This window comes from Salvelinus sp. IW2-2015, linkage group LG19 (assembly GCF_002910315.2).
Source record: "Salvelinus sp. IW2-2015 linkage group LG19, ASM291031v2, whole genome shotgun sequence".
NCBI classification, from domain to species: Eukaryota; Metazoa; Chordata; class Actinopteri; order Salmoniformes; family Salmonidae; genus Salvelinus; species Salvelinus sp. IW2-2015.
Genome location: NC_036859.1, coordinates 30,249,272 through 30,274,056, shown reverse-complemented (window position 1 = coordinate 30,274,056; position 24,785 = coordinate 30,249,272). Strand labels below are relative to the sequence as shown.

The 24,785-nt window shown below is 42.8% G+C and overlaps 1 protein-coding gene across 1 annotated transcript; it reads left to right on the top strand.

Annotated features, from left to right (window-relative positions):
* The first annotated feature begins 427 nt into the window (after nt 1–427).
* Nucleotides 428–24,785, top strand: LOC111979696 (retinol-binding protein 1-like). Its single transcript, XM_070449038.1, has 5 exons — nt 428–763; nt 1,218–1,396; nt 9,565–9,665; nt 11,871–12,103; nt 24,688–24,785. The coding sequence occupies exons 1-5, from the start codon at nt 691–693 to the stop codon at nt 24,783–24,785; spliced, it is 684 nt and encodes a 227-aa protein (XP_070305139.1). The 5' UTR covers nt 428–690.

Below are 24,785 nucleotides of genomic sequence, written 5' to 3'. Positions count from 1 at the left end.
CCGATTAAAAAAAAAAAAACTGTTGCTGAAAACAGCTGGTCAAACTAGAAACATGTGGGAGGATTTGACAGCAGAGCGCCTCTTGCGTCATGACTGCAACAGTAGGGACCAGAGAAATTCATGTTTATCACTCACCAGGTTAGTTCACCAGATGCTCCAAAACAATGTCTCTGCAAAAACCAATCAATGCCTAGCTAGCTATTTTTTCGTTGTTTTTCCTGCATTTACAATGTATCCCATTTCAGTTTGTTTAGTTGTTAGTTTTACGGTCTGCATCTGTAGGCGCATATTAAAAGGTGTCCCGTTATCTGGTTTTAATGTCCATTCTAGAATGCTCTTCTAGCCAATCAGAAACGGGTATTGAACAATACTGTTGTATAATTTATATATTATGTCGTTCCCAGTCTGCTCTCATGGGCTGGGGACGAGGTTTAATTGATAGACTATGTGCCCTTGTTCCAAATGCGCAGTTTGCGTAGGGATGCATGGGGGTGAGTCGGCGGATCAGCGGTGGAGGGAGGCTCAAAATGTTGTAGGATTTTTTTTTAAACTAGTAAGTAATCAGATTAAAGGGGTTATGTTTCAAATTGGAGGTATGGACAGTGGTCCGGCATTCGATTGCAAGTAAACAGCGATATATCTCCTTTACCCTTTTCACTGGGAGTAAGGACACTAGAAACACACAGCAATATGCCAGTTGACCTGAATGGGTATTGGAAAATGATCTCTAATGACAACTTCGAAGAGTACTTGAAAGCCCTCGGTGAGTTGTCCCACAGTCTTTTATGGATGGTTTGCCCTTAATGACGGGGATTCAAACTTCAGTCAAAATGGATAATGCGCAAGGATACCTGCTGGACCACTGCGCCATGGGTTCAATATTCCAACTATAGACCTAGCGAACATTACTATTCTGAATATTTAGAGACATATATAGGGTTATAACATTTAGTAGTTTGAAAGTGTTCTTATTGGAGCACTGGTGTAGATACTGACAATTGTTGTGTCACTTAAAATAATGGTTTCGAAAGTGCCTCATATTTACAAAGTATCCCAAAAAGATTTTCGGGAGTTGGATCCAGTTAAAGCCTATAGGCTACAGAAACAGGTTATGGGAGAATGAATGTGACATTAGGCTATAGATGAACGTAGCCTTCCTGCTCCTCTTGTGTTGATCTATTTTCTCTCTCTTCTTTCCTTGGGGACCTATCACACAGATGTAAATGTTGCCATTAGGAAAATTGCCACTTTGTTGAAGCCCGACAAAGACATCAGTGTTGATGGTGATCACATGGTCATCAAGACCCTCAGTACCTTTAAGAACTACAACATGGATTTCCATGTTGGCAAGGAGTTTGAGGAGGATCTGTCAGGGGTGGATGACAGAAAATGCATGGTGAGTTGACGAAAACATTTCCATCACACATTCAGTGTAGACTAGTTTTTGGCTATCAACGGCTATAAAAACGTATTTCTGGAGACTGGAGAGAGACGGCGAACAAGGAGAAATATTGATGTTTCAGTAGTGATTTGATCAATCATATTCCCTCAAGTGCAGCGTTTTTCAAACTCGGTCCTGGGGACCACAAGGGGTGCACATTTTGGTTTTTGCCAAAACCCTGCTCTAGTGTGATGGCAGTCCTTATGTGTCCTTATAATTGATTGAGGTACCACTGTGAACACAAGGGGCCTTGAGTTAATATAATAATATATTCCATTTAGCAGATGCTTTTATCCAAAGCGACTTAAAGTCATGCATGCATACATTTTCCGTATGGGTGGCCCTGGAAATTGAAGCCACAACCCTGACAGGTGCAAGCACAATTGTTCTACCGCAATTGTTCTACCAACTGAGCCACAGAGGACCATACTTGAGACTAAGGGGGAAGCAGTAGATGGAATCAGCAACAAAGCTAGAGAAGACACTGGAGTCCTTGAGAACACATACTCTAAGGGCTTTTCGCACTACTGAGCCGATCAGAGCAGTGCTAAACCAAGCTGTACTGAGCTGGCCAGGTTACGTATTCATCATAGTTGCTGGAACTGCTGAAGAGGACAATGTGAAAAGAAAATATCCAAGCCAGCACAGTAAGGTTTGGGTCGGCCTAATAAAATCAGGCAATAGAGGACAAGAGCAAGGCGAGAAGGTTAGTTAGTAGCTCAGAGACAAACTAAATTTTTCCTCTGATTACATTTATTCTCTGAACTGATCAGGATCTGCATATTTTTCTCCCCAAAAAAGATCTGCCCTTGTAAGCCGATATAGACTGATTACTTTTCAAGCCCATAAGCCATCCCCTTGTGTGGTGCTGCGAGTACCATCAGGGAATGAAATAGCGTAATCTGTTATTGACCAATGAGCCAACTATATAATGTTGTACCTTATGATTTGTGAGTCCAATTGATAAATACTTTACTATACCTTTATGACTATTTACAATTAACTCCTGACTTGTTTATGTCATGAAAGAGCTGGTGTGTATAATATCTGGTCAGTATTGTGTGTGTATATACAGTGGGGAGAACAAGTATTTGATACACTGCCGATTTTGCAGGTTTTCCTACTTACAAAGCATGTAGAGGTCTGTCATTTATATCATAGGTACACTTCAACTGTGAGAGACGGAATCTAAAACAAAAATCTAGAAAATCACATTGTATGATTTTTAAGTAATTCATTTGCATTTGCACTAGAATGCTCCTGTTGGTATGAATATGAACTGGCTTGGTGTAGTGTTTTGAAAATGCTGATGGGTAAAGTGGTCATATCAAAATGGTTGACTACTCTCCCTCTCTGAGTCCCATATACAGTGCCTTGCAAAAGTATTCATCCCGCTTGGCATTTTTCCTATTTTGTTGCATTACAACCTGTAATTTAAATTGATTTTTATTTGGATTTCATGTATTGGACATACACAAAATAGTGAAATGAAAAAAATTACTTATTTAAAAAATTCTAAAAAGAAATGACAGGAAAGTGGTGCGTGCGTATGTATTCACCCCCTTTGCTATGAAGCTGCTAAATAAGATCTGGTGCAATCAATTACCTTCAGAATTCACATAATTAGTTAGATTGCACACAGGTGGACTTTATTTAAGTGTCACATGATCTCAGTATACATACACCTGTTCCGAAAGGCCCCAGAGTCTGCAACATCACTAAGCAAGGGGCACCACCAAGCAAGCGGCACCATGAAGACCAAGGAGCTCTCCAAACAGGTTAGGGACAAAGTTGTGGAGAATACATATCAGGGTTGGGTTACAAAAAAATATCCAAAACTTTGAACATCCCACAGAGCACCACTAAATCCATTATAAAAATGTTGAAAAGATAATGGCACCACAACAAACCTGCCAAGAGAGGGCCGCCCACCAAAACTCATGGACAAGAGCAAGGAGGGCATTAATCAGAGACGCAACAAAGAGAACAAAGATAACCCTGAAGGAGCTGCAAAGCTCCACAGCGGAGATTGGAGTATCTGTCAATAGGACCACTTTAAGCCGTACACTCCACAGAGCTGGGCTTTACGGAAGATGGGCCATAAAAAAAAAGCCATTGCTTAAAGAAAAAAATAAGTAAATATATTTGGTGTTCGCCAAATGGCATATGGGAAACTCCCCAAACATATGGAAAAAGGTACTCTGGTCAGATTAGACAAGAATGTAGCTTTTTGGCCATCAAGGAAAACGCTATGTCTGGCGCAAACCCAACACCTCTCATCACCCCAAGAATACTATCCCCACAGTGAAGCATGGTGGTGGCAGCATCATGCTATGAGGATGTTTTTCATCAGCAGGGACTGGGAAACTGGTCAGAATTGAAGGAATGATGGATTCCGCTAAATATAGGGAAATTCTTGAGGGAAACCTGTTTCAGTCTTCCAGAGATTTGAGACTGGGACTGAGATTCACCTTCCAGCAGGACAATGACCCTAATTATACTGATAAAGCAACACTTGAGTGGTTTAAGAGGAAACATTTAAATATCTTGGAATGGAAATCCTGGATGGAGCAGGACCCTGGACRAGGGCTGGGGAGTATCGCTGTCCGAAGGAGGAGATAGAGGCAGCGAAAGCGGAACGGCGACATTACGAGGAGTTAGCTCAACGTAGCAAGCACGAGAGGCAGCCCCCCAAATTCTTTTTTGGGGGGGGGGGCACACAGGGAGATTGGTGGAGTCAAGGTTCAGACCTGAGCCAACTCCCCGTGCTTACCGTGGGGAGCGTGTGACTGGTCAGGCACCGTGTTATACGGTGATGCGCACAGTGTCCCCATTGAGCAGCCACCACCCGGAGCGCTCTGTGCAATCTCCCCGCAGTTGCCGTGCTAGAGTGGGCATTCAGCCAGGACGGTTTGTGCCGGCTCAACGCTCATGGCCTCCGGTGCGTCTCTTCGGCCCAGGATATCCTGCGCCAGCTCTACGCACGGTATCCCCAGTTCGCCAGCACAGCCCAGTGCGGCCTGTTCCAGCTCCCCGCACTTGCCATGCTACATGGGGGATTCAGCCAGGACGTGTTGTGCCAGGTCTGCGCTCCAGAGCTCCTCCACGGCTCAGCATATCCTGCGCCGGCTCTACGCACTATGCCTCCAGTGCGCCGTCATAGCCTAGTGCGTCCTGTGCCAGCTCTCCACACTCACTGAGCTAAAGTGAGTATCCAGCCAGGATGTGTTGTGGCAGCTTCCCTCACTAGGCTGCCAGTATGTCTCCTCAGTCCGGTGAGACCTGTTCCGGCTCCACGTACGAAGCCTCCAGCGACTGTCCCCAGTCCAGAGCCTCCAGCGACGATCCGCTGTCCAGAGCCTCCAGCGGGGGTTCCCAGTCCAGAGCCTCCGGCGACGATCTGCAGTCCGGAGCCTCCAGCGGGGGTTCCCAGTCCAAAGCCTCCGGCGACGATCTGCAGTCCGGAGCCTCCAGCGACGATCCATGGTCCGGTTCCACAGAAGCGGAGGGATCAGCGGAGTCGCCACCGAGATTAGATGCCCACCCGGACCCTCCCCTATAGGTTCAGGTTTGCTGCCGGGAGTCCGCACCTTTGGGGGGGGTACTGTCACGCCTTGATTTGGGGTGGGCATTCTATGTTCTCTATTTCTTTGTGTTTGGCCGAGTGTGGTTCCCAATCAGAGGCAGCTGTCTTTCATTGTCTCTGATTGGGAATCATACTTAGGCAGCCCTTTTTCCCTCCTTCAGTGTGGGATCTTGTCTTTGTTTTGAGTGCATGTAGTTTGCACGACGAAGCTGTTCGGTCGCTGTATTGTTTATTGTTTTTTGGTGTACATTTAAAATAAAGAAGAATGTATGCCTACCACGCTGCACCTTGGTCTCCTTCCGACGACAAACGTTACTCTGTGATATGACTTAAAGATTGCTGTACACCAGTGGAACCCATCCAACTTGAAGGAGCTAGAGCAGTTTTGCCTTGAAGAATGGCCAAAAATCCCAGTGGCTAGATGTGCCAAGCTTATAGAGACATACCCCAAGAGACTTGCAGCTGGAATTGCTGCAAAAAGTGGCTCTACAGAGAATTGACTTTGGGGGAGTGAATAGTTATGCACGCTCAAGTTTTCAGTTTTTTTGTGTCATTTCTTGTCTGTTTCGCAATAAGAAATATTTAGCATCTTCAAAGTGGTAGGCATATTGTGTAAATCAAATGATACAACCCCCCCAAAAAATACATTTTAATTCCAGGTTGTAAGGCAACAAAATAGGAAAAATGCCAAGGCGGGTGAATACTTTTGCAAGCCACTGTAGGTCTGATACTCTACAGTCGTGGCCAAAAGTTTAGAGAATGACACAAATATAAATTTTCACAAAGATTGCTGCTTCAGTGTCTTTAGGTATTTTTGTCAGATGTTACTATGGAATACTGAAGTATAATTACAAGCATTTCATAAGTGTCAAAGGCTTTTATGGACAATTACATGAAGTTGGTGCAAAGAGTCAATATTTGCAGTGTTGACCCTTTTTTTTCAAGACCTCTGCAATCCGCCCTGGCATGCTGTCAGTTAACTTCTGGGCCACATCCTGACGGATGGCAGCCCATTCTTGCATAATCAATGCTTGGAGTTTATCAGAATTTGTGGGGTTTTGTTTGTCCACCCGCCTCTTGAGGATTGACCACAAGTTCTCAATGGGATTAAGATCTGGGGAGTTTCCTGGCCATGGACCCAAAATATTGATGTTTTGTTCCCCGAGCCACTTAGTTATCACTTTTGCCTCATGGCAAGGTGCTCCATCATGCTGGAAAAGGCATTGTTTGTCACCAAACTGTTCCTGGATGGTTGGGAGAAGTTGCTCTCGGAGGATGTGTTGGTACCATTCTTTATTCATGGCTGTGTTCTTAGGCAAAATTGTGAGTGAGCCCACTCCTTTGGCTGAGAAGCAACCCCACACATGAATGGTCTCAGGATGCTTTACTGTTGGCATGACACAGGAATGATGGTAGCGTTCACCTCGTCTTCTCCAGACAAGTTTTTTTTCCGGATGCCCCAAACAATCGGAAAGGGGATTCATCAGAGAAAATTACTTTACCCCAGTCCTCAGCAGTCCAATCCCTGTACCTTTTGCAGAATATCAGTCTGTCCCTGATGTTTTTCCTGAAGAGAAGTTGCTTCTTTGCTGCCCTTCTTGACACCAGGTCATCCTCCAAAAGTCTTCACCTCACTGTGCGTGCAGATGCACTCACACCCACCTGCTGCCATTAGTGAGCAAGCTCTGTACTGGTGGTGCCCCGATCCCGCAGCTGAATCAACTTTAGGAGACGGTCCTGGCGCTTGCTGGACTTTCTTGGGCGCCCTGAAGCATTCTTCACAACAATTGAACCGCTCTCCTTGAAGTTCTTGATGATCCGATAAATGGTTGATTTAGGTGCAATCTTACTGGCAACAATATCCTTGCCTGTGAAGCCCTTTTTGTGCAAAGCAATGATGACGGCATGTGTTTCCTTGCAGGTAATCATGTTTGACAGAGGAAGAACAATGATTCCAAGCACCACCCTCCTTTTGAAACTTCCAGTCTGTTATTCGAACTCAATCAGCATTACAGAGTGATCTCCAGCCTTGTCCTCGTCAACACTCACACCTGTGTTAACGAGAGAATCACTGGCATGATGTCAGCTGGTCCTTTTGTGGCAGGGCTGAAATGCAGTGAAAATGTTTTTGGGGGATTCAGTTCATTTGCATGGCAAAGAGGGACTTTGCAATTAATTGCAATTCATCTGATCACTCTTCATAACATTCTGGAGTATATGCCATCATACAAACTGAGGCAGCAAACTTTGTGAAAATTCATGTGTCATTCTCAAAACTTTTGGCCACGACTGTAGATGGAAAATTACTGAGGATAATAGCAGACAATATTGCCACTTCTATTTGCCACATCTTCAATTTAAGCCTACTAGAGAGCGTGTGCCTTCAGGCCTGGAGGAAGATAAAGTCATTCCGCCACCCATGAATAGTAAAGCCCCCTTTACTGGCTCAAATAGCCGACCAATCAGCCCGTTCCCAACCCTTAGTAAACTTCTGGAAAAAATTGTGTTTGACCAGATACAATGCTATTTTACAGTAAACAAATTGACAACAGAATTTCAGCATGCTAATCAGGGGGGACACTCAACAAGCACAGCACTTACGCAAATGACTGATTGGCTGAGAGAAAATGATGATAAAATGATTGTGGGGGCTATCTTGTTAGACTCCAGTGCAGCTTTTGACTTTATTGATCATAGTCTGCTGCTGGAAAAACGTATGTGTTATGGCTTTACACCCCTTGCTATAATGTGGATAAAGAGTTACTTGTCTAACAGAACACAGAGGGTGTTCTTTAATGGAAGCCTATCAAATATAATCCAGTTAGAATCAGGAATTCCCCAGGGTAGCTGTTTAGGCCCCTTGCTTTTTTCAGTTTTTACTAACGACATGCCACTGACTTTGAGTAAAGCCAGAGTTTCTATGTATGCAGATGACTCAATACTACACACGTCATCTACTACAGCGACTGAAATGACTGCAACACTCAACAAAGAGCTGCAGTTAGTTTCAGAGTGGGTGGCAAGGAATAAGTTAACCCTACATATTTCTAAAACTAAAAGCATTCTATTTGGAACAAAACACTCACTAAACCCTTAACCTCAACTAAATCTTGGAATAAATCATGTGGAAATTGAGCAAGTTGAGATGACTAAACTGCTTGGAGTAACACTAGATTGTAAACTGTCATGGTCAAAACATATTGATAAAGTAGTAGCTAAGATGGGGAGAAGTCTGTCTATAATAAATCGATGCTCTGCCTTCTTAACAACACTATCAACAAGGCAGGTCCTACAGGCCCTAGTTTTGTCGCACCTTGACTACTGTTCAGTAGTGTGATCAGGTGCCACAAAAAAGGACTTAGGAAAATTGCAATTGGCTCAGAACATTGCAGCACAGCTGGCCCTTGGATGTACACAGAGAGCTAATATTAATAATATGCATGTCAGGGACTGGGAAACAGGTAAGAATTGAAGGAATGATGGATGGCGCGGTATTGACATTTTGAATGCACCGAGCTGTCTGTCTAAACTACTCAGACACAATGCATACCCCACAAGACATGCCACAAGAGGTCTCTTCACAGTCCCCAAGTCCAGAACAGACTATGGGAGGCACACGGTACTACATATAGCCATGACTACATGGAACTCTATTCCACATCAAGTAACTGACTTAAGCAGTAACATTTTATTTAAAAAACAGATTAAAAAAACACCTTATGGAACAGCGGGGACTGGGAAGCAATACAAACGTTGGCACAGACACATGCATACACACACACATACGATAACATACGCACTATACATACACATGGATTTAGTACTATAGATCTGTGGTAGTGGTGGATTAGGGGCCTGAGGGCACACAGTGTGTTGTGAATGTATTGTAATGTTTTAAAATTGTACAAACTGCCTTAATTTTGCTGGACCGCAGGAAGAGTGCAGCAGCTAATGGGGATCCATAATAAATATAAATACAAAGATAGATGTCAGCCTTTCCTCACATTCTGATCTCATTCAAGTCCTTTGGCATATTATTTGCTCCTGTACTCTGAACAATATATGAAAAGTTATTTTACTCTGCTGAGAAGTGTGGTTGCAGGTTTCTGTCTGTATACACTGAATGTACAAAACATTAGGAACACCTTCCTAATATTGAGTTCCACCCTCTTCTGCCCACAGAACAGCCTCAATTCGTTGGGCATAGATTCTACAAGGTGTCGAAAGCGATGCTGGCCCATGTTGACTCCAATGTTTCCCACAGTTGTTCCAAATTGACTGGATGTCTTTTGGGTGGGGGACCATTCTTGATACACACGGGAAACTGTTGAATGTGAAAAAACCAACAGGTTTAAGGGATCATAGATTTCACCTGGTCAGTCTGTCATGGAAAGAGCAGATGTTCCTAATGTTTTGTACACTCAGTGTATGTTCTCCCTGTAAGTTGTTCTACATATGGTTGTGGATGCTATGTGTGTGTTGATGTGTGGGTCATGCTCCTAGAATGCATAATAGTGTCTCTCCTTTCTTCCCGTAGACCACTATCTCATGGGAGGGGGACAAGCTGGTGTGTGTTCAGAAGGGAGAGAAGGAGGGCCGAGGCTGGACCCATTGGGTGGAGGGAGATAGGCTTTATTGGTAAGAGAGCTATTCATTCATGTCATTTGAATGCAAGTCTACTTCCTCAGTTCCTGATTTTACTTTTTGTCCACAACAAATCTCAGATCAGGTGATTTAAAACATGTATATAGATGTGGCTTTAGATAAATAGCAGAGTAAAAACGACACTGACCTCTACAATGACACACGTATGACTACCTTGTCGTTGCGGATTTTCATTGCTATATGATTATTGTCGTCAAAGCTGAGTAAAAGGCGGTGGAGGCTGCTGAGGGGAGAAGGTTCATATAATGGCTGGAACAGAGGAATGGATTTGCATCGAACACATGGGAACCATGGAAACCAAGTATATGATGTTGTTGATATCTTTCCATTTATTCCGCACATAGCCATTACCACTGCCCGTCCTCCCCATTAAGGTTCCACCAACATCCTGTGGTAAAAGGCATCTGACTGCCATATTATTTAGTCAAAGTGATTCTACAGATGTTCGCAATCATTGGCCATGAAATTATTCATTCAGCAGAGTGGCTCACTGGAGTCACTAATCCCGGAACACTGAACAACAGCGGCCTCTGGTGGTTAGAAATATAACTGCAAGTACAAGTGCTTTGACTATGATTATTCTCCATAGAGGAGATCGAAATTTTTATAATTTTATTTTTTTCTTTCTTTTTTTCTTTTTAAATTTTATTACTATATATTTTTTTTTTAGGGGTGGATCAGCTTAATATTGCGGAAAGAATGTTGCTTCCAATGTAATTGTCTGCATCATTTCCAATCCCCATATTTTTTGGGGTAAATATATATATCCATACACGCATGCATACATATACACATATATACATACACATACCTATATAGACATACATACTTTTTTAAAGAATATACCTTTATTATTATTCCCGCAACCCTACCACCGCTCCCCCAATTGGAGTAAACTAATAAACACTTCTGCTTTTACCTTCAATTTATACATCTTATACCCATTTTACAGACACAGTCTACTTTATAATAGTTCTCTCTTGTTTGTCTTAGTCCTTCCTCTATTTCTGTTGTCCATCCAATTTTATTTCCACTTGTAACTGTGCTATTTCACAAAAGCTCCGCACCTATACACATTTCCACAGATCCCGTATGCCCTACATTGTTTATCTTGTTATTAGTCCCACCCTTCAGTTCCACTCAACCTTCCATCTATCTTCCAACATCATCCATTTGGATTTTTATTTGCCATATATTTTTCAACTGTGCTGTGATGCTTCACAAAAGATTTGAACTTCCTATTCTCATAGCTTCTACAGATTGTAAATTAAAAATAAACATTTTTGCTAAATAAATTATTATATTATTGATTGATTGACTATGGCTTTTCAAATCCCCCAGTATTGCTATCTGTAGCGTTAGTTCTAGGCAAATGTTGCAATTCTTCAGCCATTCCTGGACCTGTGACCAAAAACGAGCTACATATGGACAATACCAAAATAAATGATCTAATGACTCTGCCTCCTCACAACAGAATCTGCAGAGCTGGAAGATTGTATACCCCATATATATAACATTCTATTAGTTGCAAGAATTTTGTACAGTAATTTAAATTGAAAAATTTGAAGTTTTGAAATCCGGCGTTGTTTTGCGTATCAATTCATAAACCATGTGCCATGGAATGGGTACATCGAAATTCTCTTCCCAACTATTTTGCAATTTATACTGGCCCAGCTTGTCAGTTTTTTGGTCCTTAAATGAAATTGGTATATGTTTTTATTTATCACACTTTTCTTTAACCATTTATGTTCTTTAATACAGGGCCGACATACAAGTTCCTTACTTTTTTCCCCTTCTACTTGCCTCTTCCATTTTTGTGGTAATGCTGCAATTAATTGGTTGTAATTTTGGGTAGAGCAGACATTTCCATATGTCTGTGTTAGCTGCATGTGTGACATAACTCCACCAGTCCTATTTATGATATCATTCACAAAAATTATACATTTTTTAAACATTTCTTCGATAAATACAGTTTTTTTATCAATTACTATATTTGAATTAGAGGAGATCGATTTAGTTTTTTTTTTTTTTTACATTTTCACAGCTGTTTACCTCAATTAATTGTGATAAGGGGGTTCTTTTTTGCTTTCTACACGAACAAATCAATAATTAAAAGGATTTCTAAAAAATCTGTTCTCTCTGCAGGAGCTGAGAGCATGTGGAGCTGTGTGCAAACAGGTCTTCGAGAAAACTTAAACCAGCCCTGGAACAACAGAACGGTACCCCTTACCTGAGAGTGCAGAGAGACACGGACACGACCCCCAACCTGAGAGTGCAGAGAGACACGGACACGACCCCCAACCTGAGAGTGCAGAGAGACACGGACACGACCCCCAACCTGAGAGTGAAGAGAGACACGGACACGACCCCCAACCTGAGAGTGAAGAGAGACACGGACACGACCCAAGCCTGTGACAGAGAACCACCTATTGTACACATCCGTCCATCAATCCATCCTTTCATTCATCCTTCCTTATTTCATTCCATCCTTTCACATTTCATTCCATCAAGACTGTTGCCTTGCCCCACCAAAGTCAAACTATCCACAACAGGGGTGAGCTTCCTAACAAAAAGGAAAACGGTTTATTATTAACCTCCAAATGACCTTCAATGCCATGCAACACTCCTTCCGTGGTCTCCAACTGCTCTTAAACGCTAGTAAAAACAAATGCATGCTTTTCAACCGTTCGCTGCCCACACCCGCCCGCCCGACTAGCATCACTACTCTGGACGGTTATGTTGTGTTATTGACTGTATGCTTGTTTATTCCATGTGTAACTCTGTGTTGTTGTTTGTGTCGCACTGCTTTGCTTTATCTTGGCCAGGTCGCAGTTGTAAATGAGAACTTGTTCTCAACTAGCTTACCTGGTTAAATAAAGGTGAAATAAAAAATTCAAACATAATTTCCTTTTCATCAGTGGTACTGTAACTCTGTTTCAGGGCGGCCGGGTGCTCCTTTGATGAACATGTTTTTTGCGATTAGTGCCTTCATTTCTGATGATGCGCCGGACTGAAGACTGACGGTGAACTTGACCAGTAGGAAGGAGGGTTTCAGCAGAGTGAAGGTGTGGGTGAGAGAGGTAAAGAATGTAAAGGAAATGCACAGGCAACAGAAGATGTGACAGATGGCTATGATGACTCAGATACACTGGGCCCGATAGCCATCTTGTTTACAGTGGCTTGCAAAAGTATTCACCCCCTTGGCATTTTTCCTATTTTGTTGCCTTACAACCTGGAATTAAAATGTATTTTGGGGGGGTTTGTATCATTTGATTTAAACAACATGTTTACCACTTTGAAGATGCTAAATATGTGTTATTGTGAAACAAACAAGAAATAAGACAAAAAAACTGAAAACGAGCGTGCAATACTTTGTAGAGCCACCTTTTGCAGCAATTCCAGCTGCAAGTCTCTTGGGGTATGTCTCTGTAAGCTTGGCACATCCAGCCACTGGGATTTTTGCCAATTTTTCAAGGCAAAACTGCTCCAGCTCCTTCAAGTTGGATGGGTTCCGCTGGTGTACAGCAATCTTTAAGTCATACCACAGATACTCAATTGGATTGAGGTCTGGGCTTTGACTTGGCCATTCCAAGACATGTAAATGTTTCCCCTTAAACCACTCAAGTGTTGCTTTAGCAGTATGCTTAGGGTCAACCTGCGTCCCAGTCTCAAATCTCTGGAAGACTGAAACAGGTTTCCCTCAAGAATTTCCCTGTATTTAGCGCAATCCATCATTCATTCAATTCTTATTTTTCCCAGTCCCTGCCAATGAAAAACATCCCCACAGCGTGATTCTGCCACCACCATGCTTCACCGGGGATGGTGTTCTCGGGGTGATGAGAGGTGTTGGGTTTGCGCCAGACATAGCGGTTTCCTTGATGGCCAAAAAGCTAAATTTTAGTCTCATCTGACCAGAGAACCTTTTCCATATGTTTGGAGAGTCTCCCACATGCTTTTTGGTGAACACCAAACGTGTTTGCTTATTTTTTTCTTTAAGCAATGGCTTTTTTTCTGGCCACTCTTCCGTAAACCCCAGCTCTGTGGAGTGTACGGCTTAAAGTGGTCCTATGGACAAGATACTCCAATCTCCTCCATGGAGGTCTGCAGCTCCTTCAGGGTTATCTTTGGTATCTTTGTTGCCTCTCTGATATATGCCCTCCTTGCCTGGTATGTGGGTTTTGGTGGGCGGCCCTCTCTTGGCAGGTTTGTTGTGGTGCCATATTCTTTCCATTTTTTAATAATGGATTTAATGGAGCTCCGTGGGTTGTTCAAAGTTTGGGTGTCTATAACCAAAGAGAATTCTCTTGGGAGGTAATACGGTCAGCATTTGATTGTGAGGTATTCTAGGTCAGGACTTGAGTTCCTGTATGTTATCACAATCACACCATGAGTAGTTAATCATGAAACATACACCCCCACCCTTCTTCTTCCCAGAGAGATATTTATTCCTGTCTGCGCGATGAACTGAGAACCCAACTGGCTGTACGGACAGACAGTATATCCCGAGAGAGCCATGTTTCCGTGAAACAGAGTATGTTACAATCCCTGATGTTTCTCTGGAAATCCTCGCCCTGAGCTCGTCAACTTTATTATCCAGAGACTGAACTAATAATGTAAGAAATAACACATAAAAAAACTATTTACTGCAAAGTTGATTTGGAGCTAGAAGCACGGCCGCCCTTATCTGTCTGCACCATTTTCATATATATGACAATCAGATGCAGGGCATCAGTCCACAAGTAATACAACATATGATCCATTACCAGTGTCATCATACAATATTATTTCAAAATGGTCTGAGAAGAACAACATTGGCAGGGCCAATAGCCAATATGCAGTGATCATGTATTGGGCCTATAGCCTACTGCACAAACCTCATCGCTACAGAAGAGTTTTTATTTGGTAAATGTTTTATAGGCTTATGTTTAAGTTATGTTTAAAAAGTAAATCAGAGCGATAGATCTCAGCATGCATTTTGACTCAGAAAGTGTTCTTGACTCAGAAAAGGTTGGTGACCACTGATCTAGAGAATAGACTTCACTTTTTGCACATACCCTCTTCCTTTTTTGTACATAGTATAGAGCATATAAAGGTGGGGGAATGTAGTTTTAAGGTCATTTAAAGCATATTGCTAATAATAAGTGTTGATCATGGATTAGGTGCTATTGGTTCTATAGCTATCCTATATCTGACTGTTTAGGCATTAGGCATTAGGCTTGTATATCTGTCATATCTTTGTTTTCATTTTCTTCATATTTTCCTCATTACCCACCCTTACTCATCAAGTCTGCTAACTTAATTGTACAGATCTGATTTGTTTACTTATTTTGTTTTAGTTTATTATAATTAATAAAGTTATTATTATTTTTTACCTTAAGACCAAAAATGTGCTGCTTAAGAGACTCCATATGAGCGTCTTCTGGGTGGGGATCGACCAATGGGTGGGTTTCCCTGTGCGTCCCACTTTTTATTTTACATCCATGGCTTATCAACACTAAAGATAACAATCACATTTTAGAAAAAAACAACGGCAACACTAGCTATTCTCTTTGGAACTTGAWGGCCTTAATAGTCCCATCAAACATTTCAGCTGTCTTGATATTCTAGAAAGAAACTATTGTGAATGGATCAGCTTGTCCGAAGCACCCGAACAGACCAGAGGCATTGGTTCCTTTTCTTTTGTATCTTTTACTAAACGGGTCTTCTTTCACCCGACAAAATAACTCCAGTACAGGGAACGTCCAACACTGAAACACCAGCGTAACAAAACAAATAAACAAACTAAGCCGTTGACCAAAAGGCCGTGGCCAAAAAGAGAAAGCAAAACAACAAACGCCTACTCCTGTCTTAGACTATCGTCTAAACGTAACAGTTACAGGAGGCACGCTTCTCTCTACCTAAAGCCTGCCTTGGTTAACAGAGAGACAAGGTGCCCAGTCATAGAAGCTTTCTCTGAGGTAGGAAAAACCAACATCCTCACAGGTCCCCGTCTCTCCTCCCAATCCTCCCCCAGCTCCTCTCCTGGCACACCTATATAGGAGGAAGAGACAAAGTAATTATTGGGCCCAGCTGTGTAGTAATTGGCTTTACACTGAGTACCTATCCCCTGAGGAGGGTGTTGTCGTGTGGTCTTCCTCCGGCTGGTCATTGAACTCTCCGATTTTTCATAAGCACCAAACAAAACTACGAGTGTAATAATAATGATACATAAGAAACTCAAAATCCCCACCCTTGATAAAGGCGAAAAACCAAGAAAGAAGAATCAATTTCCTTAAAGGTGTCCATAATGGAAAGAAAATTGCCTTATTAATGTGTATGCTTTAAGTTCATATGATCCTAAGTGTTTTGATTCTCTGAACAGCATATTGTTAGAATTAACCAAATTCCAAATGGTTATTGGGACAGACATGAACGCCATTCTGGACATGCGGGACAAATCTACAAAACTACAATTCACAGGCAACCAAGCCTCTCCAACATATACTCTCTAATAACTACCTCATTGATGCCTAGCGAGCTCAAAACCCTAAAGCAAAATAATACACTTTCTATTCAACCAGGCACAAAACATTCTACCGAATCGATTTCGTACTGTTATCTACTCCTCTATTTTCTTTCATCAAGAAATTTGAAATTCGACATATGAACCTACAGTATCTGATCATCAWGCTTACTACTGCCAGATACACATTCCAGAATCTCCTGAAAGAGCCACAAGATGTCGCTTCAATGTTTTCTTACTACAAAATCCTACTTTCTGTGAACAATTTGAAACTTAATTAAATGAATTCATAATGATTAACCAAAAATTCAGTTGATGATCCTCTGATTTTATGGGAAAGTTTTTATCATCAAAGTTTTTATAAAAAACTATGCAACTGCATTTGCATCTGGGCTGAATAAATCACAATTAAAAGAATATATCAGAATTGGAAATGTTGTTAACGATGTTAGAGCATTCTCAGTGTGACAAATTGAAAATGTAGAGTTTCCATCAACTTCGCACGCAATGTAGATATCAAAGAACACCGCAGTTCGCGGGTAGAGTAGTGGGTGAAACCATTCACTTCAGGAAAAGGTGTGATATAAATAAAGTTTCCTTTCATTATGTGTTGTCAAATTCATAAAAATATATTCTGCCATTGTAGAAGGTTGCCAATATGAGAGGTCTTCGGATTTAACATTTTTGTATTCTTTTCTTTGAAAGAACAACTAGTGGGTTTGGAGTGAGAGAGATATTCTGAAAGCAGGTTTGTGTCTCCTTCTTCTGTACACACAATAGTGTCTTTGGAAAACGGGTTCATATTCAATAGCGAATGTGGCTATGTAAACTCAGCAAAAAAAGAAACGTCCCTTTTTCAGGACCCTGTCTTTCAAAGAATATTCGTAAAAATCCAAATAACTTCACAGATCTTCATTGTAAAGGGTTTAAACACTGTTTCCCATGCTTCTTCAATGAACCACAAACAATTAACATGCACCTGTGGAACGGTCGTTAAGACACAAACAGCTTACAGACGGTAGGCAATTAAGGTCACAGTTATGAAAATTTAGGACACTAAAGAGGCCTTTACTGACTCTGAAAAACACCAAAAGAAAGATGCCCAGGGTTCCTGCTCATCTGCGTGAACATGCCTTTAGCATGCTGCAAGGAAGCATGAGGACCGCAGATGTGGCCAGGACCATACATTACAATGCCGGTACTGTGAGACGCCTAAGACAGCGCTACAGGGAGACAGGACGGACAGCTGATCGTCCTCGCAGTGGCAGACCACGTGTAACAACACCTGCACAGGATCGGTACATCCGAACATCACACCTGCGGGACAGGTACAACAACTGCCCGAGTTACACCAGGAACGCACAATCCCTCCATCAGTGCTCAGACTGTCCGCAATAGGCTGAGAGAGGCTGGACTGAGGCCTTGTAGGCCTGTTGTAAGGCAGGTCCTCACCAGACATCACCGGCAACAACGTCATCTATGGGCATAAACCCACCGTTGCTGGACCAGACAGGACTGGCAAAAAGTGCTCTTCACTGACGAGTCGCGGTCTTGTCGTCGAAGGAATGAGCGTTACACCGAGGCCTGTATTCTGGAGAGGGATCGATTTGTAGGTGGAGGGTCCGTCATGGTCTGGGGCGGTGTGTCACAGCATCATCGGACTGAGCTTGTTGTCATTGCAGGCAATCTCAACGCTGTGCATTACAGGGAAGACATCCTCCTCCCTCATGTGGTACCCTTCCTGCAGGCTCACCCTGGCATGACCCTCCAGCATGACAATTTCACCAGCCATACTGCTTGTTCTGTGCATGATTTCCTGCAAGACAGGAATGTCAGTTTTCTGCCATGGCCAGCGAAGAACCCAGATCTCAATCCCATTGAGCACGTCTGGGACCTGTTGGATCGGAGGGTGAGGGCTAGGGCCATTCCCCCCAGAAATGTCCGGGAACTTGCAGGTGCCTTGGTGGAAGAGTGGGGTAACATCTCACAGCAAGAACTGGCAAATCTGGTGCAGTCCATGAGATGCACTGCAGTACTTAATGCAGCTGGTGGCCAAATCAAATTTATTTATATAGCCCTTCTTACATCAGCTGATATCTCAAAGTGCTTTACAGAAACCCAGCCTAAAACCCCAAACAGCAAGCAATGCAGGTGTAGAAGCACGGTGGCTAGGAAAAACTCCCTAGAAAAGCCAAAACCTAGGAAGAAACCTAGAGAGAAACCAGGCTATGAGGGGTGGCCAGTCCTCTTCTGGCTGTGCCGGGTGGAGATTATAACAGAACATGGCCAAGATGTTCAAATGTTCATAAATGACCAGCATGGTCAAATAATAATAATCACAGTAGTTGTCAAGGGTGCAGCAAGTCAGCACCTCAGGAGTAAATATCAGTTGGCTTTTCATAGCCGATCATTAAGAGTATCTCTACTGCTCCTGCGGTCTCTAGAGAGTTGAAAACAGCAGGTCTGGGACTAGTAGCACGTCCGGTGAACAGGTCAGGGTTCCATAGCCATAGGCAGAACAGTTGAAACTGGAGCAGCAGCATGGCCAGGTGGACTGGGGACAGCAAGGAGTCATCATGCCAGGTAGTCCTGAGGCATGATCCTAGGGCTCAGGTCCTCCGAGAGAGAGAAAGAAAGAGAGAATTAGAGAGAGCATACTTAAATTCACACAGGACACCGGATAAGACAGGAGAAGTACTCCAGATATAACAAACTGACCCTAGCCCCCGACACAAACTACTGCAACATAAATACTGGAGGCTGAGACAGGAGGGGTCAGGAGACAATGTGGCCCCATCCAATGATACCCCCAGACAGGGCCAAACAGGAAGGATATAACCCCACCCACTTTGCCAAAGCACAGCCCCCACACCACCAACTTACCATCCTGAGACAAGGCCGAGTATAGCCACGGCACAACCCAAGGGGGGGCGCCAACCCAGACAGGAAGATCACGTCAGTGACTCAACCCACTCAAGTGACGCACCCCTCCTAGGGACGGCATGAAAGAGAACCAATAAGCCAGTGACTCTGTAATAGGGTTAGAGCACCAGTAAGCCCCTGTAATAGGGTTAGAGGCAGAGAATCCCAGTGGAGAGAGGGGAACCGGCCAGGCAGAGACAGCAAGGGTGGTTCGTTGCTCCAGAGCCTTTCCGTTCACCTTCACACTCCTGGGCCAGACTACACTCAATCATATGACCCACTGAAGAGATGAGTCTTCAGTAAAGACTTAAAAGTTGAGACCGAGTCTGCGTCTCTCATATGGGTAGGCAGACCATTCCATAAAAATGTAGATCTATAGGAGAAAGCCCTGCCTCCAACTGTTTGCTTAGAAATTCTAGGGACAATTAGGAGGCCTGTGTCTTGTGACCGTAGCGTACGTGTAGGTATGTACGGCAGGACCAAATCGGAAAGATAGGTAGGTGCAAGCCCATGTAATGCTTTGTAGGTTAGCAGTAAAACCTTGAAATCTTAACAGGAAGCCAGTGTAGGGAGGCTAGCACTGGAGTAATATGATCAAATTTTTTGGTTCTAGTCAGGATTCTAGCAGCCGTATTTAGCAACAACTGAAGTTTATTTAGTGCTTTATCCGGGTTGCCGGAAAGTAGAGCATTGCAGTAGTCTAACCTAGAAGTAACAAAAGCATGGATTAATTTTTCTGCAGCATTTTTGGACAGAAAGTTTCTGATTTTTGCAATGTTATGTAGATGGAAAAAATCTGTCCTTGAAACAGTCTTGATATGTTCGTCAAAAGAGAGATCAGGGTCCAGAGTAATGCCGAGGTCCTTCACAGTTTTATTTGAGACGACTTTACAACCATCAAGATTAATTGTCAGATTCAACAGAAGAGCTCTTTGTTTCTTTGTATCTGGCCACACCAGATACTGACTGTTACTTTTGATTTTGACACCCCCTTTGTTCAGGGACACATTATTCCATTTCTGTTAGTCACATGTCTGTGGAACTTGTTCAGTTTATGTCTCAGTTGTTGAATCTTGTTATGTTCATACAAATATTTACACATGTTAAGTTTGCTGAAAATAAACGCAGTTGACAGTGTGAGGACGTTTCTTTTTTTGCTGAGTTTATATATTTATTTTACCGTTAATGTATTTAAGGCCTATTTCGGCAAGTTAACCAAGTTTTTGCTGGCTTAGCTAGCCATGTTAAGGACGAGCTAACTAGCACCGTCTGTCAGTGCACTATAATGTCACGCTAGCTATTGCTAGCAGGTGATTTATCGAAATATTAAGTTAATGTTTATTTTCTTACTACCTTAAAAGGTTTATATAAAAAGGGTTGTACTTGTGCTCTGTATTTATGGATTAATATCACTTCACATTGAGGGCATGTATCATTACTGTTGCTCCTATCTAAAATATATATTGTGTCCTACCTAACCAGTGAACGTGTGGCTGTGACCATCCTGTCAATGCCTGTCATCACTGTGTGATATTTTTTACTGCAGATAAAAACCAAGTCATCCTGAAGTGTGGGTGTCCGTGTGCCTTTCTTCTGAAGGGCTATGTGAAGTTGTTTACATCAGCAAACACTTTTTCAGACCAAGTAGCGACTATTCAAGACAGAGTCAAGACAAAGTCAAGACAGAACTAAATCTATTGATAAGACAGAGAGTAGAATTTGCCACCCATCGCGTTAGACTCTACCTTTACTTCCATGGTAATCGACCCAGTCGTCTACTGGCTAACAAGCGTCGCACTAATGATCAATTAGCAGATATTGCAACTATTGAATCTGAATCAGGTGAATTACTATCAGAACTCAAGTTAATCAACCAAAGATTCTCCTGTTCTATAAAGAATTGTACACCTCTGATTGTAAATCCACACCAAGCTAGATTGAGTTTAAAAAATATATATATATATATATATACACTGCTCAAAAAAATAAAGGGAACACTTAAACAACACAATGTAACTCCAAGTCAATCACACTTCTGTGAAATCAAACTGTCCACTTAGGAAGCAAACACTGATTGACAATAAATTTCACATGCTGTTGTGCAAATGGAATAGACAACAGGTGGAAATATTAAGGCAATTACCAAGACACCCCCAATAAAGGAGTGGTTCTGCAGGTGTGACCACAGACCACTTCTCAGTTCCTATGCTTCCTGGCTGATGTTTTGGTCACTTTTGAATGCTGGCGGTGCTTTCACTCTAGTGGTAGCATGAGACGGAGTCTACAACCCACACAAGTGGCTCAGGTAGTGCAGCTCATCCAGGATGGACACATCAATGCGAGCTGTGGCAAGAAGGTTTGCTGTGTCTGTCAGCGTAGTGTCCAGAGCATGGAGGCGCTACCAGGAGACGGGCAAGACATCAGGAGACGTGGAGGAGGCCGTAGGAGGGCAACAACCCAGCAGCAGGACCGCTACCTCCGCCTTTGTGCAAGGAGGAGCACTGCCAGAGCCCTGCAAAATGACCTCCAGCAGGCCACAAATGTGCATGTGTCTGCTCAAACGGTCAGAAACAGACTCCATGAGGGTGGTATGAGGGCCCGGAAACGTCCACAGGTGGGGGTTGTGCTTACAGCCCAACACCGTGCAGGACGTTTGGCATTTGCCAGAGAACACCATGATTGTCAAATTCGCCACTGGCGCCCTGTGCTCTTCACAGATGAAAGCAGGTTCACACTGAGCACATGTGACAGACGTGACAGTCTGGAGACGCCGTGGAGAACGTTCTGCTGCCTGCAACATCCTCCAGCATGACCGGTTTGGCGGTGGGTCAGTCATGGTGTGGGGTGGGGTGGCATTTCTTTGGGGGGCCGCACAGCCCTCCATGTGCTCTCCAGAGGTAGCCTGACTGCCATTAGGTACCGAGATGAGATCTTCAGACCCCTTGTGAGACCATATGCTGGTGCGGTTGGCCCTGGGTTCCTCCTAATGCAAGACAATGCTAGACCTCATGTGGCTGGAGTGTGTCAGCAGTTCCTGCAAGAGGAAGCATTGATGCTATGGACTGGCCCGCCCGTTCCCCAGACCTGAATCCAATTGAGCACATCTGGGACATCATGTCTCGCTCCATCCACCAACGCCACGTTGCACCACAGATTGTCCAGGAGTTGGCGGATGCTTTAGTCCAGGTCTGGGAGGAGATCCCTCAGGAGACCATCGGCCACCTCATCAGGAGCATGCCCAGGCGTTGTAGGGAGGTCATACAGGCACGTGGAGGCCACACACACTACTGAGCCTCATTTTGACTTGTTTTAAGGACATTACATCAAAGTTGGATCAGCCTGTAGTGTGGTTTTCCACTTTAATTTTGAGTGTGACTCCAAATCCAGACCTCCATGGGTTGATAAATTTGATTTCCATTGATAATTTTTGTGTGATTTTGTTGTCAGCACATTCAACTATGTAAAGAAAAAAGTATTTAATAAGAATATTTCATTCATTCAGATCTAGGATGTGTTATTTTAGTGTTCCCTTTATTTTTTTGAGCAGTGTATATATATATATATAAATAAGAAGTCCTGTTCTCTCAATGGAGGAAGTCGGCTTGCTGGGAGCCCAAATCTCTCGCCATGAACTCAAAAGAGCATTGGATAACATGAATAAAGGCAAATCACCTGGTTGAGGTCTATTTAACATTTTGGAACCAAGTAGGTCCACTGTTACTTGAAATGATTTACACAGCCGTTCACAAAGATTCATTTGGAAGGGATGTACCTTTTTTTGTATATATAAAAAAGGTAAGGACACCACCCAGTGTTCTCACCATCGCCCCCTATCTTTGATAAACACTGTCTCGAAACTTAACCAAATCGGTACATCCGGACCAAATCCGGGTTTGTTAAAACACAATTCTCCTCAGATAACCTCCGTCGTCTGTTACATATCTTACATGCTTCATCAGAAACCAAAGCTCCTTGGGCAGTTCTATCTCTCGACGCAGAAAAAGCTTTATGTCAGTCCCTCAACCATAGTAATAATAAGCAATACCTGCTCTGTTCCGTTCAGAATAACTAGAAGTAGTGTAACAGTACTCTTCTTGCGTTGTGAACGATCATCGACAAGGACTCCAGCATGTAGCACCATTCAATAGTTTATTATCTGATAGGGAAACAGCACAGATAGTCAGTTTATTATCTGATAGGGAAACAGCACAGATAGCACGTCATGCAATGCATCCAAAACAGATCATTCTACTCTCTGCACGCACGCTGATTTGGCGCTTGTTGATTGGGGTAACCACAGTTACCAAAATAATGCAAGTTTACCACAACAGGAATATGTGAAGATTACAATGCACAATATACTAATCATTTCAGAAATGTACCTGATAGGGAAACAGCACAGATAGCACATCCTGCAATGCAGTCACCACAGATCATTCTACTCTCTGCATGCCCTATACAAAATACATGAAACAGCCCCAGACATAGTGAATAACCATCTAGCATTAGCTGAAATTATATTCACAAAGGAAATACCACACATCTGATGTACAATATATCAAGCAATGTTTACAAACAAATTGATATAACTTGTACATTCCTATCTGCACTTAGGAGTATACAAATTACTTCAATTATATGAATTTGTGTTGTACATGTAGCCCCACCCAGCAAGAAAATTGGTCACAAAAAAATTATCATTGTAAGAAGATAGTGATCACATAACTTGGAAAACTGGATCTAAAAAAGAACAGTATTGCTATTAGTCAGATTTATGAATTGTTGTGTCCAATTGTTTTTTTTAACTATTCAAGTCACAGCTGATTTCTCTTTGTATCTGAATAGTCCACTCTTACCTTTTGTATTGACTGCTCATCCCCAGGGGATTTCAAAAGTTAGTGGCATGGTGATTACTCATGTAAGCCCCTGAAAGTCCCATATTGAATTAAATGGATTATGGGATGTAATCAGAATGCTCGGGGTTAGTTGCGTTGTACAGTGTGACTAGGGTTGCAAAGGGAGGGTATATTCCTGCACTGTAAAAAAAAAAAATATGTTGATTCAACATACCATTGTAAGGCAACCAGCTGCAAAAGGATTGTGAGTTTGCTCAACAGTTGGGCATAAATCTGAACATGTACATTCTTAAGTTTAATTGTATGTTCACTCAACTTTGAATTTTTGGTTGAGTGACTTGACAATTTATTATACTTTATCTGCATATTTCCCAGCATGCCTTGCTTTTTGTTTGAATTATAGTTGCCAGTGTTATGATATGGGAGGAAGGATAGTGTTAGTGTAACAGTATAGCTTCCGTCCCTCTCCTCGCTCGAACCAGGGACCCTCTGCACACATCAACAACTGACACCCACAAAGCATCGTTACCCATCGCGCCACAAAAGCTGCGGCCCTTGCAGAGCAAGGGGAACAACTACTTCTAGGTCTCAGAGCAAGTGACGTCACCGATTGAAACACTATTAGCGCGCACCACCGCTAACGAGCTAGCCATTTCACATCGGCCACACTAGGACATAGACAAACACACTACCCTGATACACTTCCACACTCCAGGTGACAGCACCAACTGGGTGAGGGCTGTGTTCTTCCAGGAAGCCTTGATAATTCCCCAGGTGCAAGCGATCAAGATGATTGTGACTCAGGTTTCCTGA

Coding starts and splice junctions, on each gene's coding strand:
- LOC111979696 (XM_070449038.1), top strand. CDS start 691: ATGCCAGTTGACCTGAATGGGTATTGGAAAATGATCTCTAATGACAAC. Junction 764..1,217: donor AGAGTACTTGAAAGCCCTCG/GTGAGTTGTCCC, acceptor CCTATCACACAG/ATGTAAATGTTGCCATTAGG. Junction 9,666..11,870: donor GAGGGAGATAGGCTTTATTG/GTAAGAGAGCTA, acceptor GTGTGCAAACAG/GTCTTCGAGAAAACTTAAAC.